This window comes from Saimiri boliviensis, chromosome 8, assembly GCF_048565385.1.
Source record: "Saimiri boliviensis isolate mSaiBol1 chromosome 8, mSaiBol1.pri, whole genome shotgun sequence".
NCBI lineage: Eukaryota > Metazoa > Chordata > Mammalia > Primates > Cebidae > Saimiri > Saimiri boliviensis.
In genome coordinates, this window is record NC_133456.1 from 106,739,362 (window position 1) to 106,761,661 (window position 22,300).

The following is a 22,300-nucleotide window of genomic DNA, read 5'->3' on the forward strand; positions in this document are numbered from 1 at the left end:
CGATAAGCATCTCATAACCTTGACATAAGGAATAGGGCCTTACCCAACCCTGTCACCTGGAAGAGCATCCAGGCCCTTTAAGGCGGAGTCTAGGATTATGCCTTCGGGCCCTTTAAGACTTGGATAGAGCCCCACGCCCTAACCCGCCTAACCGGCCTAACCCGCCAGCCGTCTCTCCCTCTTCCGACCCCAAGCACGCGGTGCCTCTCCTTAATGTTTTCAGAACCCACCAAGGAGCGCCCATCGCTACTCAGTGGTCACTCTTGAATCCCTTTTTGGCGCCTTTTCCTCAGCCCAACCTGGGTTTCTCAGGGAAGGGACGGTAGCCTGGGCCTGCCTTTCTCTTCTGGCCTCTCCCTGTGTGACTGCTTCACTTCCCGTGGATTTCAGTATCATCTTGACACACTCCTTGGTGTCTCCAGCCCTGGCCTCTGCCCTGAATTCCAGGCTACTCCCTTAGGCGTTGCACAAACATCTCAAATTAAACACACAAAAGTACCCTTGATTTTTGCCTCCAGACATCCCCGCCGCTACAGCGCCCTCAGGTTTTTATCTTGGCACCACGGCCTACTCAGGTATTTAAGAAAATCTGGGTGTCATCGTGATCCACCTCCTCCTCGTTCTCCAAATTAACTACATTAGCAAGTCCTGTGCATGCTTTCTCCAAAGTATACCTTGGAATAGTTGCGGTTATGGGCACGCGCCAGCACACCCAGCTGAATTACACCTCAATTCTGCCCTCTGCCCTCTCTCTCTACTTTTGTTACCTTAGTCCAGGCCGTCATTGCTCGACTGAAGTCCTACAACAGCTAAACTGTTTTTACTCCACCACTGCTCTAATTCAATCCATTTTTCTATGCAACTGAAGAAACTGCCCTGCAACTTAAGTGGAACATGCCTTTCTGCGATTTTAAATACTTCCCAGCACACTCAGAATATTCTAATATCAAACCTCCAGAGGGCTTGCAGGGCCTCCTGTGATGTGAACCCTGTCTCTAACCTCACTTTGTACCACTCTCCCCTTTACTCATTCTTCTCCAAGCCTTTACCCTGCCCCACTCATCCAGAAATCTCTTACTGCCAGGCACCTGACAGCTGCTGGAAATGTAGCAGTGGACAAAAAGACAAAAGATCTAGTCCTCATGGAGCTGACTTCCTAGTGAGAGGAGCAGCAGACGAAGCAAATCACCGAAGGCGGCAGTAAATTACTTTCCGGTTCAGAGGACCAGGTCCTTCCTCTTCTCACATGGCTAACTCAGATCACTTGGGTCTCAGCTTAATCGCCACCTGTTGACAGAGGCCTCACATGTTACCTCATTCTTTAGCCCTACTTTGCATCCTTAAAAAGCACTTATCAAAATTTGCAATTATCTTGTCTGGTTTTTGTTTTTTTTGGTCTTGATTAGTTTCAATAAAAACTAATGAATGTATCACACTGTTTTGTAAATCGAGTATTTCCTTTGTTTCTCCTCTTGAACCCTATCCATTCCAGGGCATAGATTAGGCCCTGTCGCTTCAACATTTATCACTGTGTTTCCTATCTAGAGCAGCAATTCTCAAACTATGGTATGGGGACCTCAGGACCCTTCAGAGGGCTTATGAGCACAAAACTATTTTCAGACCAACATGTTCTCTGCCTTCCTTCACTCATAGGTACACAGGAGATTTTTCCAGAGGTTACACAATTTGGATATTGCAACATATTGAATGAAGAAGCAGGTACCAGAACATAGTTATCCTCTATTAAGCCAGACATTAAGATTTGAAAAAATACAAAATGCTGCTTTTGCCAGGTACAGTGGCTCTCACATATAATCTTGACACTTTGGGAGGCTAAGGCAGGAGAACTGCTCGAGATTAGCCAGGGCAACACTAATAAAAAATTAGCTGGGCATTGTGGCGCATGCCTGTGGTCCCAGCTACTCAGGAAGCTGAGGTGGGAGGATCACTTGAGCCCAGGAGTTTGAGGTGGCAGTGAGTGATGCTCAAACCACTACATTCTAGCCTGGGCAACAGAGCAAGACCCTGTCTCAAGACAAAAACAAAACAAAAACAAACCCAAATATCACCCTTGCTACTAAACTTTTGTCTTAGAAAAGTTATTTCTCATAAAACTGTATTCATGTTAACATTTTTTGTTAAATTAGTTTAAAATTGGTTTTAACTACCATAAGGTAACTATCATATAACTATATTTTATATGTAACAAACAAAAGCTCTATGGGTTCTCAACATGCTATTTTTAAGATTATAAAGGAGTCCCAGGAAATCCTGGCTTTAAATGGGGAAAGAAATAAAAAGCCACTAAGAGACACATACACCAGGGTCCTCGAGGGAAAAGTAGAGAATCATGACCCTTTGCCAGTATTGTCTTCACAAAGACGACATGATTTCTTGAGTGTCTCCTCTTCTACAGAAATAAACGATCTCTTCTTAGAGGCAGAGAATAGTAGAATGGACACTAGATTAAAAATGTGAATTTAAATGAAATAATCCATGTAATAGGCTTAGAATAGTAAGCAGTCAAGAAAAATTAAATTTGCAAAATAAGCATCTAAATGTTACTTCAAAATCCACCAATCATTTACCGTGAGACCTTGAATACTTTATTTAACTGCCCTGAATCTATGACCTGGAAAACAGAAAAAACATATTCCACATTACTCTCTACAATAATACAACTATTTGTGGAGTTGTGGTGAGATCGAAATGTTTAAATGAGATAATGAATTAAAGTAAATAACAGTATTAAGTTACATGGTCACTCATTAACATTTTAGATACTGTGATTTTTCCCATAGAACTTTTATGCTTTGATACTTTTAATAATTCTTATACATATAAAAGCTTTCAATTTGTGATGAATATTTTGTGGCCTCCTGTTAAGGACTGAATGTTTGCATCTCTGAGAAATTCCAGTGTTGAAATCCTCACTTCCAAGGTGATGGTATCGGGAGGTGATTAGGTCATGAAAGTGGAGCCCGCACGCATGGGGTTAGCACTCTTATAAGAGGGATACTTCAGAGCTCTCTCGCCCTGTCCTCCACGTGAGGATATGAGGATAGCTGGCAACCCAGAAAGGAGCCCTCACTAGAACCCAGCCATGCTAGTTCCCGATCTAACTTCCCGCCTCCAGAACTATGACACATTTTTGATGTTTACAAGTCACCCAGACTACGGTACTTTATTATAGCGGTCCAAACTAAGACACGTTCTGAGGCTTTCACATTATAAGTATTTCTTCCTAATTTATATTTGGCTCTGTTCTTGAGTCAAATATAAAAATACATGTCAGATGTAAATAGGCAAAATTATAATTTGAAATAAACTTTTGCTGGTAAAAGTGTTTACATATGTATACATTTACTGTCTGGCCTTTTATATAAAAAATTTGACCCCTGAAGTGGATTATTTACACTTCTAAAATAAAATGGCTTCTTCAAAACTTGTCTTGCATATTTATGTAATACTTTAATTACTTGACTACTTTCCCCACATTATTTAAATATATACATATTTAATTTAACAATACCTATTTAAAGCTAGTTGCACCTTGAAAAACAAAAAAAGCCCTAGGAAATTTTGCGGCAAATCTTTCAAAAACTCACACATGAAACCACTTGTCATCTGAGGGTATGAAAAAACACGGAAGAATTTCACTGGGCAGTAGAGGACTTACTGATGACAATTTCAAATTTGTTAAGTCTGGGGAAAACAACCAAACAAATATGCAAAGCTGACCAATAAAGTAAGTAGTACTATTCCTTTCCGTCCCTAAATCCAACCCCAGATCTGTACACTGCCCACCTTCCAGTTCTTCCCCCAATGTGTGTAGATCAGCTCTCTTGCTTTATTTAGAGACTATGTTTTTCACTGGAACTCACTGAGAATCTCAGGGTTCTAGTGAATGTTCTTTCTAAACAGAATGTGGCTAGCCTTCTCTTCGAACTAAAGAGGTTTTTTTTGTTTGTTTGTTTTTGTTTTTTTTTTTTGGAGAGGGGGTCTCGCTCTGCTGCCCAGGCTGGATGCAGTGGCATGATCTTGGCTCACTGCAACTTTCTGCCTCTCAAGTTCAAGTGATTCAGCCTCCCAAGTATCTGGGACTACAGGCACACACCACCATGCCCAACTAATTTTATGTATTTTTAGTAGAGATGGGGTTTCACTACATTGGTCAGGCTGGTCTGGAACTCCTGGCCTCAAGTGATCCACCCGTCTCTGCCTCCCAAAGTGCTGGAATTACAGGTGTGAACCACCGTGTATGGCCCTAAAGAGATCTTTTAATTTCAAAAGAAAAACATGTTTGTTGGAGGAAAATAAATAAACTAAACTGTAAAAAGTAAATGTTTCTCTCCCCGTTGTTGAATTTATCAGTTTATTTGAAAAAATGGCTGTGGCTGATGCAATCTTTTTCAATTAATGTCAAGGGCTTTTAATTGTTCTCTTGGTTATCTAATAAGAATCAACAGAAGGCTTTTTAAAATTGAATGTTACAGAAAATTCCTCCAACCAACTCAATTCTAAACAGCTTCATGATAAAAAAAAACAAAACACCTTTCTTATATTTACCAGTAATAAGAGGTTATTGTACATCAAAAACAAGGGTTGCAACATTTACTGATATATCGTAGTTTAATAAAAACAGTTTATACAGGTCATTGAAAAAAAAGTGTTTTAATACAAACACCACTTATACACAAAACCAAATGCTGATATTCTCATTTTTAAAAAATTCTTGGTTTCTCTAAAACACTAAGATGCTACCTCAATAGAGATTGCTTCACATTTTCCAGTTTCTTGATCTGTGCATGTCACATGTAAAGATCCATCCCTAAACAGGTAAAAAGTAAAGAACATTTCATAAGCTCGTTTTATAAAAACACAAAGTCTGTAACAAGTTACTTGCAGGCTTTCAGTAAACAAGGGTTAATTTTAATTTTTAAAAGAAGGGTATTAAGGTAAAGAATAAACATAATTTCAGTGTCTTTAAATTTAGTAAGAGTCATATATTTAACTAGTTGTTTTTAGGAACTTCCTTCCAGACTACTAAGAATCACGGTTCTATTTCTTGAAAACCCATGATGATAAACATCTTAAGATTGAGACTTTTATATAAGCTCAAGATGCATTATGCTATTTTCAAGTCTGGGTCAAGGCAAACTCACCCTGATGAACTGCATATTCTTCCTTAGTATCGTGTATGGAATAAGTTGTCTTTTAAGGTTAATTTGGAAAGGATTTACTCATAATACACAGTGGTATGGATAGCTTGTGGTTAGGAAAATGGCAATAGCTGAATTTAATTAGTAAGTTTTTTTCTTAGAGATTTTCTGCAGCAATAAAGAAATAAACTTACCCTTTCATAGGACAAATAGTAACAGTAATATAAACCTTAGAAAATTACACCAGAAATTAATAAATTACATCTCAAATTAGCACAGATCATTTTCTTAGGTTGATGACAGCCAAAATAAAGGGTTCCTAAAATACTCAAAATGCAAATGATTTGAGATATACTTTTCTTTGTAAAATATAGTAATTTTCAGGGCAAAAAATGTAATTCACTGATTAAAAACCCTCTGTAGGTTTTTAAATTTTTTTTTTCTAGAATGATAACTAGTAAAAAAAATCAGCAAACTCAAAAAAATGGTCAAGTATAGAATTGAATTGTCTTAATAACAGAAGTTTAATCTTTTACCTTTTCATAGTAAGAACAGCTAATATATCACGTAATCCATTTTCTTTTTTATCTAAATCCTGGAGTACAACCTGTTTATGCAAAAATAATATAATGACAATTCAGCATTCTGACATACAAATGAACTGATGTATCAATTCTTGCAAAGGACCAAAGCTTATTTATCACGGAAACAAACTTTTAAAAATAGGACAGTTTTCAATTCGCCTACCACTTAAACAGAATTCAGAAAACAGGAGTGACCTTTGTAAACTTGAAACGTCTCTTCCAGAAGGAGGGCATATAAAATAACTGTCATCTGTCCCTTCTAAATGTCATGTCCTAGATTAAAATGATTGTTTCTAAGATGTACTATTAGTCTCAGAAAATAGAGGCTACTTTTCTTTTTTGTTAAGTAAGCCATTCCCAATAACACCCAAATTGTAATTTGGCAAGCCTTCTATATATACTTAAAAAAAAAATATCAAGCACTTCAAATACACTTGGAAAACCACCTACTTAAAAGAACACGGCAAACTCTTTTGTACAACTAAGATTTGTTAAGTAAGAGATGGTAATGAATTTATTATTAAATTCCTCAGTTTTCTAAAGAATGGAATATCAAGAAACCAGATTTGAAGTTCTGCAGTGATTTTTTTAAGGCTCTGCCAAGATCTAGTTCAATGACCTTAGGTAATTACTATGTACCTTGTTTTACTCATTTGTAAAATAAGGTTCCAACAGATGGGAACTCTAAAAGATTCTCTTCCAAATTCAGTGTTACATGACTAACTCTCCTCCTGGCATCTTTAAGTTAGGATATAGTTGCAGCAGCTGTAGAATCTCAGAAAGGATGTGAAGAGAAAAGGTAAAGGAAGTGTGAGAGAACAGCTAAGGAAATACTAGGACTGCTATCTGAATTCAAAAACTTGACGCATGGGAAGGTTCTTAGACACAGACCAATTCATCTGGAAGCGCTTTTAAAACTTTACTAATAGATTCCAAGTTGTTAAGTCTGAGGTGCCGCCCAGGCATTGTTATGCATGTATGTGTTTTCATTATTCTTTTGTTGGATTTAGAAAATAAATATGTGGCCAGGTACAGTTGCTCATGCCTGTAATCCCAGCAGTTTAGGAGGCAGAAGCAGGCGGATCACCTGAGGTCAAGAGTTCGAAATCAGCCTAGTCAACATAGTGAAACCCTGTCTCTATTAAAAATACAAATATTAGCCAGGTGCGGTGGTGCACGCCTGTAGTCCCAGCTACTCAGGAGGCTGAGGCAGAGGAATCGCTTGAACCTGGGAGGTGGTGGTTGCACTGAGCTGAAATCACACCACTGCACTCTGGCTGAGTGACAGAGAGAGACACCATCTCAAAAACAACAGAAAAATAAAATAAATGCGTGAGCTAAGAATATGTATCTCTTTTTACACACACACACACACACACACACACACACACACACAAAACTTCATCACTAATAAACACCCTGTCTTCCTCCAAAAAAACTAGGCATTTAGTCTGCTTCTGGACTTCTCTGAATGTGTGAATATATATATATATATATATATATATATATACACATATATATATATATATATATATACATACTTCACTGAATGTATATATATAAACATATTAAAACAATACTATACATTCTTGTTACCTGTATTTAATTTTTACTGTAAAAGTAATTCATGCACATGTCCTCTTTTTGTAAAAAATTCAGTATTACATGTCAAAAGTAAAAAAAAAAAACCCTCTTGGTACCTTCTAACTTATTTACCTACTGTCAAGTTTCTGGAATATGGTTTAAGCATCTATAGATATTTTCTATATAAATGCATGGATTTCTGAAAGTGCACCCATACTCAAACACTACCTCCTCACGCACTCACACTCCCAGATATAAATACTGCTCTGCAGTCCGTGTGTGTGTGTGTGTTTCAATGCAATTGCATTTCTCAGACATGTTTCTAAGTAAATAACATGGCTCTACCTCACTCTCTGTAAAGCATACAGAGGATCATATAGTATGAAATATGCATGCAGCATTTTTAAAAAAGCAAACCTATCTTGTCTCAGAGAAGCATGGCACAATGGAAAGAACATGTCATGGGCTCAGAAATGAAACCAACCTGGTAAGAAACCCTAGACTGACCAAGAAAATAAAGGGTATATGCTATTATGCTATCACAGGCCAACTTTTTTGTTTGTTTGTTTGAGACAAAGTCTCACTCTGTCGCTCAAGCTGGAGTGCAGCGATCTTGGCTCACTGCCACCTCCGCCTCCTAGGTTCAAGTGATTCTCCTGCCTCAGCCTCCTGAGTAGCTGGGACTACAGGTGCCAGACATCACCCCCAGCTAATTTTCTTTTTGTATTTTTAGTACAGAGGGGGTTTCACTATGTTAGCCAACCTTATCTCGAACTTCTGACCTTGTGATCCGCCTGACAGGCCAACTTCTTAATCATCTGTAAAATGGACACAAGAGTGTGCATTTAGCATAAACCAAAAAATGTAATTTTCCCTTTCCACTTACCTAACTCCGAGGTGGGCCAGGAGCACATCAGAGAAGCAGTCTAAGTACCCAGAACTCTTTCAAATTAAAAATGCCTATTTCTTCCCTCTTTCAACAATGAGTAGACAGAAGCTCATTTTCATAAACTAGCCTTCATAAAATCTGTCACGAAAATGTATTAGGTGTCCTTTATACATATACATTTTGTAATAAGATATTAAACTGAATCTAATCCAGAAAGAAAAGTTGTACAGTTTAACGTGTATAACTTTGTGTATGCACCTGTGCAAACTTGATTTCCTCTTTGGCGGAGTTCTTCCCGTCAGACTCATAGAGTTCAAGGCACACTGAAGATATGCTTCCAGGAGCCTGCAATGTGTGTTGCCTTCGAGCTGGCAAAGGAGTTCCCGATGGAAACAGCACTGTGAATCTACTGGCTCCTGATTCATCCACACCCTAGTTGGCAGGAAACAAGGTGTATAGCCTTTGGTATTTATCTTTACAACTGAAAAAGATCTTCCCATTGTAAATGAGATATATATTTCTTATTGATAATCAGGGCCGGGCGCGGTGGCTCACGCCTGTAATCCCAGCACTTTGGGAGGCCGAGGCGGGTGGATCACTAGGTCAAGAGATCGAGACCATCCCGGTCAACATGGTGAAACCCCGTCTCTACTAAAAATACAAAAATTAGCTGGGCATGGTGGCGCATGCCTGTAATCCGAGCTACTCAGGAGGCTGAGGCAGGAGAATTGCCTGAACCCAGGAGGCGGAGGTTGCGGTGAGCCGAGATCGCGCCATTGCACTCCAGCCTGGGTAACAAGAGCGAAACTCCGTCTCAAAAAAAAAAAAAATAATAATAATGATAATCAGGACACTAGGCAAAGGGAAGAAAATAGAAATAATCCTTAATCCCACTCCACTTTATTTAAAAACATATTAAAACATATCTCTATTAGCTTATGATTCATATTATAGCTAACTTTTATTTTCCTAAAACACTAACATGTTAGAGAAATATTAACTAAAAGAATATATGACATTCATTTAAAGCAGGATTATAAACCTAAGTTTAAAACCTCTGCCAGTATACAGAAAACGGTTTATTGTAACATCATGGAATGTACACAAACTTACAGCAATTAATTTGCACTATTTTTATGCACAGTATAGAAAAGCTACATACCTTAACTAAAATATCTCTAGCTGAACACTCTATCATAAGAGAGTCTTCCACCAATAGGTTTTCTTTCCCAATAAGAATTCCAGCTTCTATAGCTGCACCAATAGGGATCACTTCATCAGGAGGGATAGAATTCAGAAGCTCAACAGCTGGGAAAAGATCTTTAATCAGTTGCTGTAGCTTTGGGATTCGAGAAGATCCTCCACAAAGGACAACCTAGAGAATAAAAATGATTTTCAGTTGTTTATTTTTAGAGGAATACTGTGTCTCAAAATTAAGTGTAATAGACTGAGTCACCTTCATCATGTCTAATGATAAAATTTTTAAAAAAGCCATATGTATTAACATGTTATATTATACTTAACCTATAAACATCTATATTTAACATATTATACATATTTAACATATTCTTTACTCACAATTAAATTTAAAATGAGGAAATCTCAGCACTTATTAGAAAATACAGTAGAGCTACATATGTTGTTCATAATACTGTGCATAAGAGGCTTAATCGCAAATAGTCACTTGAATAGAAAATATATCAATATTTTGTACTGTCCAAGTCTTTTTTTAAAGTTTGAATCATAAAGCATCTTTTGTGACAAATAATTGCTATCATCTCTTAGTGAAAACTATGTCATAAACTTCTTTGTCTTTACCGTAGAAGAATATTTTAAGTTAATTGAGGAAAAGGAGATGATTTATAAAACTGCATTTTATGCTGCTGGTACCATCTGATTCAATCTCTTGTCTGAACAACTTCATATAAAATTGCTCCCTTAAATTATAGATCCCTTAAGTTCCTCCTTGATCCTCATTCAACACTTCTGAGTCCATGGGCATTCAGAATATTGAATTAATACATAACCTAAGAAGGGAAATCGATAGACACTTCCTATTTCAGTCTTTATGGTCAAAGCTCACTAAAGCAGAGAAGAGGACCAACTGATGAAAGCTAGGCCTCTTTCACACTCAGTATGAAGTAAGGAGGGATATATTTTTTTTTAAAAAAAGGTTTTCCTTGGCAACGATCTTCAAAAGATCCCTTTGGAGGTAAGCAAAAAGAGAAATCTGTAAGATTTTATGATCCCAGGTAAATACCAGGAGAACAAAAATGCAGAATATGCCTTTTCAAATTTCTCATATTTAACATCAAAAAGCTTTATTAATAAACAGTAAGTGGTGTTATCCAAAAAAACCAACCATGGAAAATAACTGACTTTTTTTTTAGAGACAGTCTTGCCCTGTCAGTTGGGCTGGAGACGCAGTGGTGTGGTCACAGCTCACCGCAGCCTCAAACTCCTGGGCTCCAGTGATGCTCCAGTGATCCTCTTGCTTCAGTATTCCGAGTAGCTGAAACTACACGTGTGTGCCACCACACCCAGCCAACTTTGTTTGGGAAATCCAATGTTAGGATGCCAGCAAGGTAGTTTTCATTCTGAGGTCTCTTTTCATGGCTTGTAGGTAGCCACCATCTCAATGTGTCCTTACACGACCTCTTTTTGGGTACATTTTGGTGGTGGGGGAGGGAGGGTGGCAAGACCCTGCTCTCTTCTCATGACAACAATAATTCTATTCAATCAGGGCCCACCTCTATAACTCCAATTAACCTTAATTACTTCCTGAGATGTCTCATCGATTAGGTCTTCTAAGTAAGTTCAGCACCTGAGTCAAAATGGATTAACTTCCCTATCTCTTTGAGTGCATCTCAGGAGTTGTTCAAGAGGATTAGAGTGAGAGAGGCAGAGAAAGCAAAAGAGAAGAGGAGGGGGAGAAGCAGCAGACACTGTTGTCTCTGCTTATGTCAAAACCTTAGAAGAGGTTATTAAGAGCAAGTCATGCTCTGTGGATACAAGAAGGGAGGTGGGGAGAAGAAACATCAGAAAAGAACTAAACCCAGCTTAGGGGATAAGATTGTTACACTCAGCTTATGATAGACACCTTGTTCAGATGATGCCTGAGAATCATATGCCTCTGGTTGTCCTATAGAGGCAACTTGGGACCTACTGATAATCAGTGGTCCTGAAGACGCCACTGACAGCTCCTCATCCAGGGATGAGAGGGCGAGTTGGAGCCAAGCAGCTAAGGCACTCCTTTAGACCAATGCCACCAAAAACTGGGACTGCTCCCCTTGTCAGTGTTTATGTTAAAAGGGGTCAGTTTGTTCAGACAATATAGGTAAGGGAGAGAAGCCTGAAATGGTCCATCTAACCTTTCATGCTCGCTTAGCATAAATAATATAAAAATTATATTTTATTGCAAAGAAAAAATAAAATAATACCTCCTCAAAACCAAGTAAGGTATATCCTAGGCACACAATAATAGTCCCATATTAGGAAAATTATTAATTCATTATATAGCTTTAAGATAAATATTTTAAAAACCTATAACATTTCACTGGTGTCCAAAAATACCTATGTAAAAATACAATACCCACTTCATATTAAAACTCCCTTAAAAATAGAAAAGGCCAAGCGCAGTGGCTCACACCTGTAATCTCAGCACTTTGGGAGGCTGAGGTGGGCAGATTTCTTGAGCCCAGGAGTTCAAGACCAACCTGGACAACACGGTGAAATTCCATCTCCACAAAAAGTACAAAAATTGCCCAGGTGGGTGTGGTGGCAAGCACGTTGTGGTCCCAGCTACTTGGGAGGCTGAGGTGGGAAGATCACCTGAGCCCAGGAGTTTGAGGCTTCAGTGAGGCATGATTGCACCATGACACTCCAGCCTGGATGACAGATGACAGAGAATCTGTCAAGAAAGAATGAAATGAAAGAACGAGCTTTCTCAATATGATAAAATCTATTTCAAACCAACTACCAGTAATCAATGTTTGTTGGTAAAAGTCTAACAGTATTCCCCTAATAAAAGGAACAAAAGAAGGAAGTCCAGCTTTCATAAAAATAAGTTCTGGCCAGGCACAGTGGCTCATGCCTGTAATTCTAGCACTTTAGGAGGCTGAGGTGGGTGGATTGCTTGAGCCCAGGAATTTGAGACCAGCCTGGGCAACATACAGAGACCTTGTCTCTACAAAAAATCCAAAAAGGCACGCAATTGTAGTCCCAGCTACTCAGGAGGCTGAGGCGGGAGGGTCGCCTGAGCCTGGGAGACAGAGGTTCCAGTGATTTGACATCAAGCCATAGCATTCCAGCCTGGGCTTCTGTTTTATATTTGATTGATGTGATCAGAACTTAAATTTTTTTTTGGACAGAGTCTCAAACAGAAGGGACACGTATTAGAGAAACGTCTCCTCTCTTACAGATATACCTTCTCCTAGCACCCCCAGCCCACCCCATTTTCCTGTTGCCCTTGTAACACAACTTGAGAGCTGACTGTGCTTGTCTCCAACACCTCACCTTCCTTTCACCATTAAACCTGCTCCAGTAAGGCATTTATCTCCACTGCTCCCCTACAATTGCTCTAACCAGCCATTCAACATGGCTAAGCCCAAGGGTCAATCCTCAAGGAGGTGAAGCCTCACCGTACTAGACGTCCGGCATCACAGTCCAGCAGCTCTCTCCCTTCCTTAGGGACATATTATTGCCTGTCTTCCTGGTTCTCTTCCTTCTCACTGGCTGGTCCGGAATCCCCTATGCCAGATGCCCTTCTGGCTTGCAACTGTCCCAAGATCCTGTCCTGGGATCTCTTCTCTGTTGTGGCTCTACTTCCCCCATAGGTACACGTGTCCAGTTTCACAGCTCTTTTTTTTTTTTTTTTTTGAGATAGAGTTTCGCTCTTTTTTTTTTTTTGAGATAGAGTTTCGCTCTTGTTACCCAGGCTGGAGTGCAATGGCACGATCTCGGCTGACCGCAACCTCCGCCTCCTGGGTTCAGGCATTTCTCCTGCCTCAGCCTCCTGAGTAGCTGGGATTACAGGCATGCGCCACCATGCCCAGCTAACTTTTTGTATTTTTAGTAGAGATGGGGTTTCACCATGTTGACCAGGACGGTCTCGATCTCTTGACCTCGTGATCCACCCGCCTCGGCCTCCCAAAGTGCTGGGATTACAGGCTTGAGCCACCGCGCCCGGCCCAGTTTCACAGCTTTAAAGAGCACGTGAGGTACAAAGGTGTCTCTAGCCCAGATCCCTCTCCCCAAATCCAAACCCCTCTCCCCAAATCCAAACCCCTAAGTCCATCTACAGTGAACTCTTCACACTGAGTCCTGAGTGCTCCTTCCGGAGATCTGGGCCCTAGCTTCCTTGCCAAGCTCACCTCTGCCCACCCTCTCCCTGGCTCACTCAGTTTGGCCCATGTTACCCTCCCTGCTGGTCCTCAGGCACCACTCACACTCTTGCCTACTGCTCCTCTGCCTGGAACAATGACAGATATTCACATGGCTTGTTCTGTCACTTCACTTCATTCAGGACTCTGATCAAAAGCCACCTTCTCAGAAGGGACTCTGACCTGAAAAAATCACCCTCTGTCATCAGTTAGGACCTTATCCTGCTGAATTTTCTTCATAGTATTTATCACAATTGGACATTATTTTATGTTTCTTATCACCTGTATATCCTCACTATATTGTCCGTTCTATGACAGCAAAGACTTTGCCATATTTACTACTGTATCCCAGGTGTCTAGAATCTGCTTAGCATACAATAGGTGTGCTCAATAATATCTGTGGATTAATCAGTAAACAAGGTTGAATATATGCCTAGGAAATTCAGGAATTCATTAAAAATCAGTAATCCAAAGAGTTTACAAAGTGACAAAACGTAAGATAAATAAGTAAAATCACTAGCTACCTCGTTTATCAACAAGAACAAATTAGAAGACTAAAGTATTAAAAAATCTCATTCACAAGAGCAATAATGTTTACTATTAAATTATTGCTGAGAGCTATGAGATTAAGAAAACACATAAGGAAGTATTAAAGAAGATCCCAATAGATACCAACTTTGTGATTAGGAAACTAAATACTATAAAGTTATTACATCACCCCAAGTTGTTTTATAGACAATGCAACTGTGTCAAAATAACGAGATTTTATTTTCAAGTTGAAAAAACAATTCTAAAGCTCTCTGAAAAAAAGAACTGTAAACAAAGAGAACTTTAAAATTGCAATGTTAACAATTAAGGTTTACATCTACTCAGAAAGTAAATTGCTTTTTGGTGAGCAATTTGTTAACAAATACTAAGTCTTAAAATCTAGGATTTACTCCTGAATTTTATCCTAAGGAAGTGGAAGACATCCACTGAGTCACAAAGACTGTTGTATAACATACACATCCAACATACAGAATGGGTGTAATGAATGACGGTACATCAATGCAATGAAATGCTATGGAGCTATGAAAATTGCAGCTATAGAACCCAGGAGCTTGGTTAAAATGCAGGGATTAACCACATCCATTTATCTAAGCTCCCTTTCACAAAGCCCACTAAGCTGACAACAAAGGGATTCAAGACGGTATAAAGATAGAAAGGCAAACTAAATGGAAGAGAGATCTTGAGTCTGAGGTGTCAACAAATTTTGGAAGCTGGAAAGAGGTAAGTGTCTTAATGCAGACGAAGTTTGAGATAACTGAAGAGAGGCAGGGTGGTTTGATGCATAGGATTCCAGGTAGCAAACAGCACAGAAAGCGACGGTGAGGCACGGAAGTGAAAACCTAAGGAAGCGCACATGTGGAGTGGCTGCCCCCACCCCCAGCTGCTCCCTCACCTAAACAGGTGGCCACCTGCACCTTCTCCCACACTCAGGGAGGGACTTAGATAGGAAGACACAGCAGCAACAGGGATGGGGCATGGTGCTGAAACAAGGAGAGGAAGGGAAAAGTCTGCACATTCAAGACAGGAACCCTGAAGCTCAGAACCCTGGAGCTCTCTGCTCTCAGGCCAGACACCTGACCTCCTCAAGCAAGAGATTAGAGAATTCCTTCTGAGAAAAGCCAAACACTCCTCATACTAGACCCCCGGATACCCAAATGAGAAGGCAGTGGTCACAAGCATGAAGAGCACGGTGACAGAGACAGACGGCCTGAGTTTCAATCCTTGCCTCACCACGTAAGTGCCAGCCTCAGGACTGCGAGGCAAATTCTTCACCTCTCTGGAAACCTCTTAGTTTCCTCATCTGAAAATGGAGATAAAAGCGCCTACCTCCTGGAGCATGTGTGAGGATTAAATGTTTGAATGCATGTAAATCCCTATCATTCACTCCCCCTTCCCTGTAAGAGGATTACTCACCCCACCCACTCCCACATCTTGGTAGCTGGGGTCTCTCTCTCTGCCCCACTGTCATACCCGCTGTGACACTGAATGCAAACACACTGACATGCACCTATCTCATCACAGGCCCAGGCAGCTGCTCCTGTGGCCTGGGTCCCAGAGCAGAAGTGGAAGAGCCCCAGCAGTGGACCCACAGCCAACTTCAGCTGCCCACCTATAACCTAAGTGTTGCAGAAAACTGCTGAGAGGTGAGGGTTATTTTCTTACTGTACCAACGTCAACAAACTAAGAAGACAATTTCATATTATTAAGTTCTCAAAAGCCTGTATCTTAGAAATATCTGGAATCTCTAGCATTTTCAAACCTAAAACTATTTCCCCTCAATTCAAGCAACTGAGAACTTGAATATTAGTGATAACGAAATGACAGGGCTTCATGACCAGTTGATGAAGAAAGGAAAATGATGCTTATTTATCACGATATGCAACAGGCTGTGTCACAGATGTTTCATTTAACCCTCCAAACAACCCTATAGAGAGAATTATACTTACGGTATTATCACTCTCATCGGAAGAGAAAGTAAGGCTCAGGAAATGAAGTGTTTTGCCCAGTCTAGAACTATTAGAACCATGAGGCTTCCAGTTCAGGTGGGTCTGCCTCCAAGCCCATGCACCTTCCACTACTGTTTTACTACCATCATATGGCATGCCTCATTCTTCACAATCTACCTCCCAGCCTTCAAACACCTAGCAAAATGCCTACCACACTGTGTCAAAAAAAAAAAAAAAGTACTGAACTAAATTGCAAAAAAAAAATTGTCACAATATAGCAGACATCAAAAAAAACCCTAAAAACATAAAACTGTCAAACTACAGACAAATGAAAAGAAAACTGTATTTCATATTTGCCATCCATCTAAGCAAAGCAGCTGGTGGAATCAGAGTCAAAGATAAAGAGTAAGTCAAACATCCTCCTCCCTAGCAGGACCAAAACTAAACAGCAAAGTAAATGCCTCAAAGGAAGACTGCTGTACATGAGAGCTTATAAATAAAAATTTACACACAAAGAGAAACAAAATTAAATAAACATTTAAAAAAATCCTCTAGTAACCAATGAAATATAAAGTGAAAAGATCTTTTTGCAATAGTCAATTGGAAATTTATCTTTAAATAATAAAACTCACGTCAGCAAGGCTATAGTAAAATGTATACTCTTACATATTGCTGATGGGATTATTAGTTAATTCAATTCTCTTGGAAAATAACTTGAGGTAAAAATAGTCTTAAGCTATTGATACTCTTGACCTAGTATTTTACTTTGGGAATCTACCCTAAAGAATAATCCTAAATATGATAAAACCCTCTGTAGAAAGACAGGCATCATTCTCTTACAGGGGAGGAAAAAAACCCAACCAAGGTGTCTACAATAGGACGAGGGTGAAAAATTGACAGCGCGTTTCCTTTTTTAGGACATTAGCAATCTAGTTAAAATTGTGTTGATAGACTATAGTAATATGAGGGGAAAATTGGTTATATTATACAAATTAAGTAAAATTCAAAACTGTACATACAGAATTATAACTGTTATTTTTAAAACTCACCAAAATACAGCTAGCAAACAAACCTGAGCATACAAACTACATGAGTTGCAAATATAGCTGCCTTTTGGTATTTTCTGCCTTTTGGTATTTTCTGAATTTTCTTTTTTTCTTTTTTTTTTTTTTTTTTTGAGACGGAGTTTCGCTCTTGTTACCCCAGGCTGGAGTGCAATGGTGCGATCTCGGCTCACCGCAACCTCCGCCTCCTGGGCTCAGGCAATTCTCCTGCCTCAGCCTCCTGAGTAGCTGGGATTACAGGCACACGCCACCATGCCCAGCTAATTTTTTGTATTTTTAGTAGAGACGGGGTTTCACCAAGTTGATCGGGATGGTCTCGATCTCTTGACCTCGTGATCCACCCACCTCAGCCTCCCAAAGTGCTGGGATTACAGGCTGAGCCACCGCGCCCGGCCGATCTGAATTTTCTTACATCAATACTTACTATTTTAATAATGAAAATTTTAAAAGTCATATACATTTTATTTTTATTTTTGAGATTGGGTCTTGCTCTGTCCCCAGGTTGGAGTGAAGTGGTACGGACCATGGCTTAATGCAGCCTTGACCTCCTGGGCCCAAGCGATCTTCCCACCTCAGCCTCCCAAAGAGTTGGGACGAAGGACTCACACCACCACGCCAGGCTAATTTGTTTTGTAGAGACAGTGTCTCACTATGTTGCCAAGGCTAGTCTTGAACTCTTGGGCTCAAGCAAACCTTCCTCCTTAGCCTCCCAAATGCTGGCATCACAGGCGTGAGCCACCTTGCCTGGCTCATTTTAAATTTATAAAAAGAGTATCTTCAATGAAGAGAAAACATTTGGGGAAAAAAAGAAAACACTAAACATTTGCACTTTTTTGGAAAGTCTAAAAATATGTTCCTAAGCAAGGAGTGGGAAGCAGCCTGGTGTACTAGTTATGAGTAGACACAGGAAGAATACTGAGTTAAATTTTCACTCTATTACTTACCATATGATCTTTGGGAAGCTGCTTAATCTCTGTACCTTGGTGTCTTCACTTATGGGATAAGTAATAGTGCTTACCTTGGGGATAAATGATAGTTCCTACCTCAGAGTTGCTGTGAGTATTCAACAAGTTAATATGTGTAAAACTTTCAGAGGCCGGGCGCGGTGGCTCAAGCCTGTAATCCCAGCACTTTGGGAGGCCGAGGCGGGTGGATCACGAGGTCAAGAGATCCAGACCATCCTGGTCAACATGGTGAAACCCCGTCTCTACTAAAAATACAAAAAATTAGCTGGGCATGGTGGCACGTGCCTGTAATCCCAGCTACTCAGGAGGCTGAGGCAGGAGAATTGCCTGAACCCAAGAGGCGGAGGTTGCGGTGAGCCGAGATCGCGCCATTGCACTCCAGCCTGGGTAACAAGAGCGAAACTCCGTCTCAAAAAAAAAAAAAACTTTCAGAAACAGTGCCTGGCACATAGTAAGTATTCAAATATCTTTCTTACATATAAGAAACACACTGGAAAGGAATTATTCTGTTTTGCTAGGAAACTGAACATATAAATATGAGTTCACCAGGGCCATTAATAAAAATCTAATCAATTTTTCCTTATTCATTAACACAAGCTACGAAAATACATAAAATGCATAAAATATTCTTTCAGCACCAAGAGCTATTTCCTCAAGTCCAAGTGTGATACACCTAAAATAATTAAGAAAAATATAAAAGCATTACCTTGTTGATATCATCTGCTGTAAATCCACTCTGATCTAAGAGCTCTCTGATTGCTTCTATACACTTATTAAAAAGTGGAGAACAAAGAAGTTCAAATCTGGCTCTGTTCACATACACACATAGAGAGGCACACAAAGAGACGACAGAAAAACAAAACAGGGCTTAGTACAAGCAAACAAATTTCACTTTTCTTTTTCTTGTCAAGAGCAATGCCAAAACTCAAATATGATAGCTCTATGAATGACAGGTTTACCATCAGAATAAAGTATTAAATAAGAGGAGTACAATATCATGGAGGAAGAAGGGTCTAGGTCATTCATATACATATGTATGAAGATAGTATCAAATTCAAGTGAAAGTCCAGGTTGCTTATGGCCTACTTATAAGCTTCCAAAAAAATAAAACATCAAAAATACATACCCAGCATATAGCATTCCCAACAATAAGCCTACTGACCTTAATCAAATCATCATTTGGAAGTTTCTGCTATTTTTATATGTTAAAGTTTTAAAAATTATTTCTAATGATTTTCCTTGACAGTTTGCGACTCTGTTGTACATAAGTTTAGTTCCTCTGTATTCCCTGAGAAACTTGAATGCTGTCAGATAATAAAGTTTTAAGAAAAATTTATGGTCCTAAAAAATGTACTCCCTCATCTCCATACAGAACTTCTTAAATGCAGATGAGTGGCTTAAAAATTAATGTTGTCTATTAGTATCTATAATCCCTATAGCCATTAAAGCATACTTTTATGGTTGAAAACTTATGACAATGGCAAAATAGCCCTAATGAAAAATTATAAAGTTCATTTCTTAATTACTGATTAACAGTGCAAATACATACCGAGGACTTGGACACACTTAACCCTAAGGAATTCTGGAACTAGAAAAATACACATACTCTGTCCACAAAGAGATTCTAATTCAATGCAACCCCTTTTCTATCTTTTGAGTTGTAGCCTGAACTCTTTCTTCAAATATCCCAACTGACCTTTCTGCCAATCACTACCCACATGACTACTGAACATCTGAACTGCAGCTAGGGCTACTGAGGAACTGCATTTTTAATGTTATTTTAATTAAGTTAAATTTAAGCAGCCACAGGTGATTAGTGGCTCTTTTATTGGGTAATGCAGATCTAGTCTTCATGAAGGTCAGGGGAAAGTGAAGAAGCTAAACTAAACAGATAAAAAGAGAATGAAACAAATACAGTCACTAGAATCGTAAAAAAAAAAAAAAAAAAAAAGATACTGCAGTCCTGGAAAATTTCAGTTTGCTTCAAAGTCACCTATTATGTTGTTGGGAGGTTTGAATAAGCCATATCATTATTAGCAAATCTGCAACACAAAGAATACAGCACGTCTTCCCTTTGTACTTTCTGGGTAAAGGTATAATCGCTTGTAGGATCTAGGTTGAAGGTTTTAGGATGCTTTCACACACTCCTAACTGTAGCCATAAAATAACAGGGCAAACAATCACAACTGATGTAGTTACTCTGGGAACAGCTATTAGTCTGACAAAAACTGGACCCCAAAAGTAAAGACATTATAGATGGTTGATACATCTCAAACAAACAAACAAAAAACCCAAGGTAAGAAAATTATACCTAAACAAGTATGTTGGAATTTTTTTTAAGTTTTTTGAACTTCAGTTTTACCTGGACACATTGCAATCAAAATCTTGCCCTTCATATAATGAGTCAAGAAAACAGTTGGCACTTCCCAAGGTAGACAAAGAATGTTTTGCTACTTCAGCACTGTTCATCAATTTCATCATGGCTCGTGCATTTCCTCTCACGTTGTGTTTGAAGGATCTAAATTAAAAACATAGCCTTTGAAGTTTAATATTACTGGGCTATTTACAATATTGTAACTAAAATCTGGATAATCTTTATTAGAACAATAATAAATTAGTGAATCAGGCCAGGTGTAGTGGCTCATGCCTGTAATCCCAGCACTTTGGGAGGCTGAGGCAGGTGGATCACGTGAGGTCAGGAGTTTGAGACCAACTGGGGCCAACATGGTGAAACTATGTTTTGTAAAATACAAAATTAGCCAGGTGTGGTGGCGCATACCTGGAATCCCAGCTATTTGAGAGGCTGAGGCAGGAGAGTTGCTTGAACTCAGGAGGTGGAGACTGCAGTGAGCTGAGATTGCACCACTGCACTCCAGTCTGGGCAACAAGAGCAAAACTCTGTCTCAAAATAAATGAGTAAATGAATAAATAAATAGATAAATAAAATTAGTGAATCAGTATTTTATTCCAGATTTTAGTGTTTTGCTTCTAATCCCTCTAAACTTTCTTAAAACACTATGTGCAACTAAAAGAGTCACCTCAAGAAAAATGGGTTACCAATTTCCTTAATACTCTGAATTGCTCCATTATGTAACCATGAACTGCTGCATTATGCAATTGTAAGAACAGGCTGTACTCAGAAGAAAGTAGAGTAGATATCACTCTTTTCCAGGTGAGACACAGAGGTTACGAATGATTAACATAACTGGGTCAAAGTCTCCTATGTTACCTTTTATAATCACAGCACAACCACTGTTTAACGGGATAAAATTACTTGTCAAGCATTAAGAAGAAAAAAACCTACAAGTGCCTCTTCAAATAAATTTCACACATATAACAAAATATGTAAAATTACATTTTGCTGTCTCCAATATGAATTCAGTTTCAAAACTACTTGCTAAGTAGTAATCAATGAATTTGTTTAAACAACATCTTTATAACAAAAGCCGTATAGGTCTTTATCAAACAAGTGAGACATTACGACTTCTTTAAGGCTTCTTCAACCAATTAGGTTAGTCAAACTGGCAAAAATACCATTTCAGTTATTTGTTTTTTTAAAGCAGCAATACCCAAAGTACAATCTTTACGTATTTGACTTCCGTCACATCCAAAAGGCTTAGAATTTTGGAGTAATTATATCCAGTAACAAGACTCAAATATTCCTAGTGGTAGATGAGTAATTAAAATAAATACTCCATAAGACAGTAACTCATTGGAATATCAAGATTACATAATGTAATCTTCACCAGAGCCAAACTTTCAAAAACTGTTCAGAATGCAAAGAAGCCTCAGTGTCTACACACTCCTTTATCCAGACAGAAGAGCAGTACATGACGAATTAAAATCCAAGCTCATGCAGTTCAGTGTCTGATTGTCCTTTTTTGTTGTTGTTTTTGAGATAGGAGTTTCGCTCTTGTTACCCAGGCTGGAGTGCAATGGCGCGATCTTGGCTCACCGCAACCTTCGCCTCCTGGGTTCAGGCAATTCTCCTGCCTCAGCCTCCTGAGTAGCTGAGATTACAGGCACACGCCACCATGCCCAGCTAATGTTTTTTTGGATTTTTAGTAGAGACGGGGTTTCACCATGTTGACCAGGATGGTCTCGATCTCTTGACCTTGTGATCCACCCGCCTCGGCCTCCCAAAGTGCTGGGATTACAGGCTTGAGCCACCGCGCC

General features: G+C 39.2%; 1 protein-coding gene across 1 annotated transcript in view; it reads right to left on the reverse strand.

The window, feature by feature from the left end:
* Positions 1-4,613: 4,613 nt before the first annotated feature.
* HSPA14 (heat shock protein family A (Hsp70) member 14) overlaps positions 4,614-22,300 on the reverse strand; it is a 32,809-nt gene continuing 15,122 nt past the window's right edge. Inside the window, exons 9-14 of the mRNA XM_003930625.3 lie at positions 20,487-20,642; positions 18,831-18,933; positions 9,382-9,594; positions 8,478-8,651; positions 5,699-5,769; positions 4,614-4,831 (exon numbers count right to left, since the gene is read on the reverse strand). Of these exons, the coding sequence (XP_003930674.1) occupies positions 4,753-4,831; positions 5,699-5,769; positions 8,478-8,651; positions 9,382-9,594; positions 18,831-18,933; positions 20,487-20,642 (796 nt within the window). The 3' untranslated portion in view covers positions 4,614-4,752. The remainder of the gene's footprint in view (positions 4,832-5,698; positions 5,770-8,477; positions 8,652-9,381; positions 9,595-18,830; positions 18,934-20,486; positions 20,643-22,300) is intronic.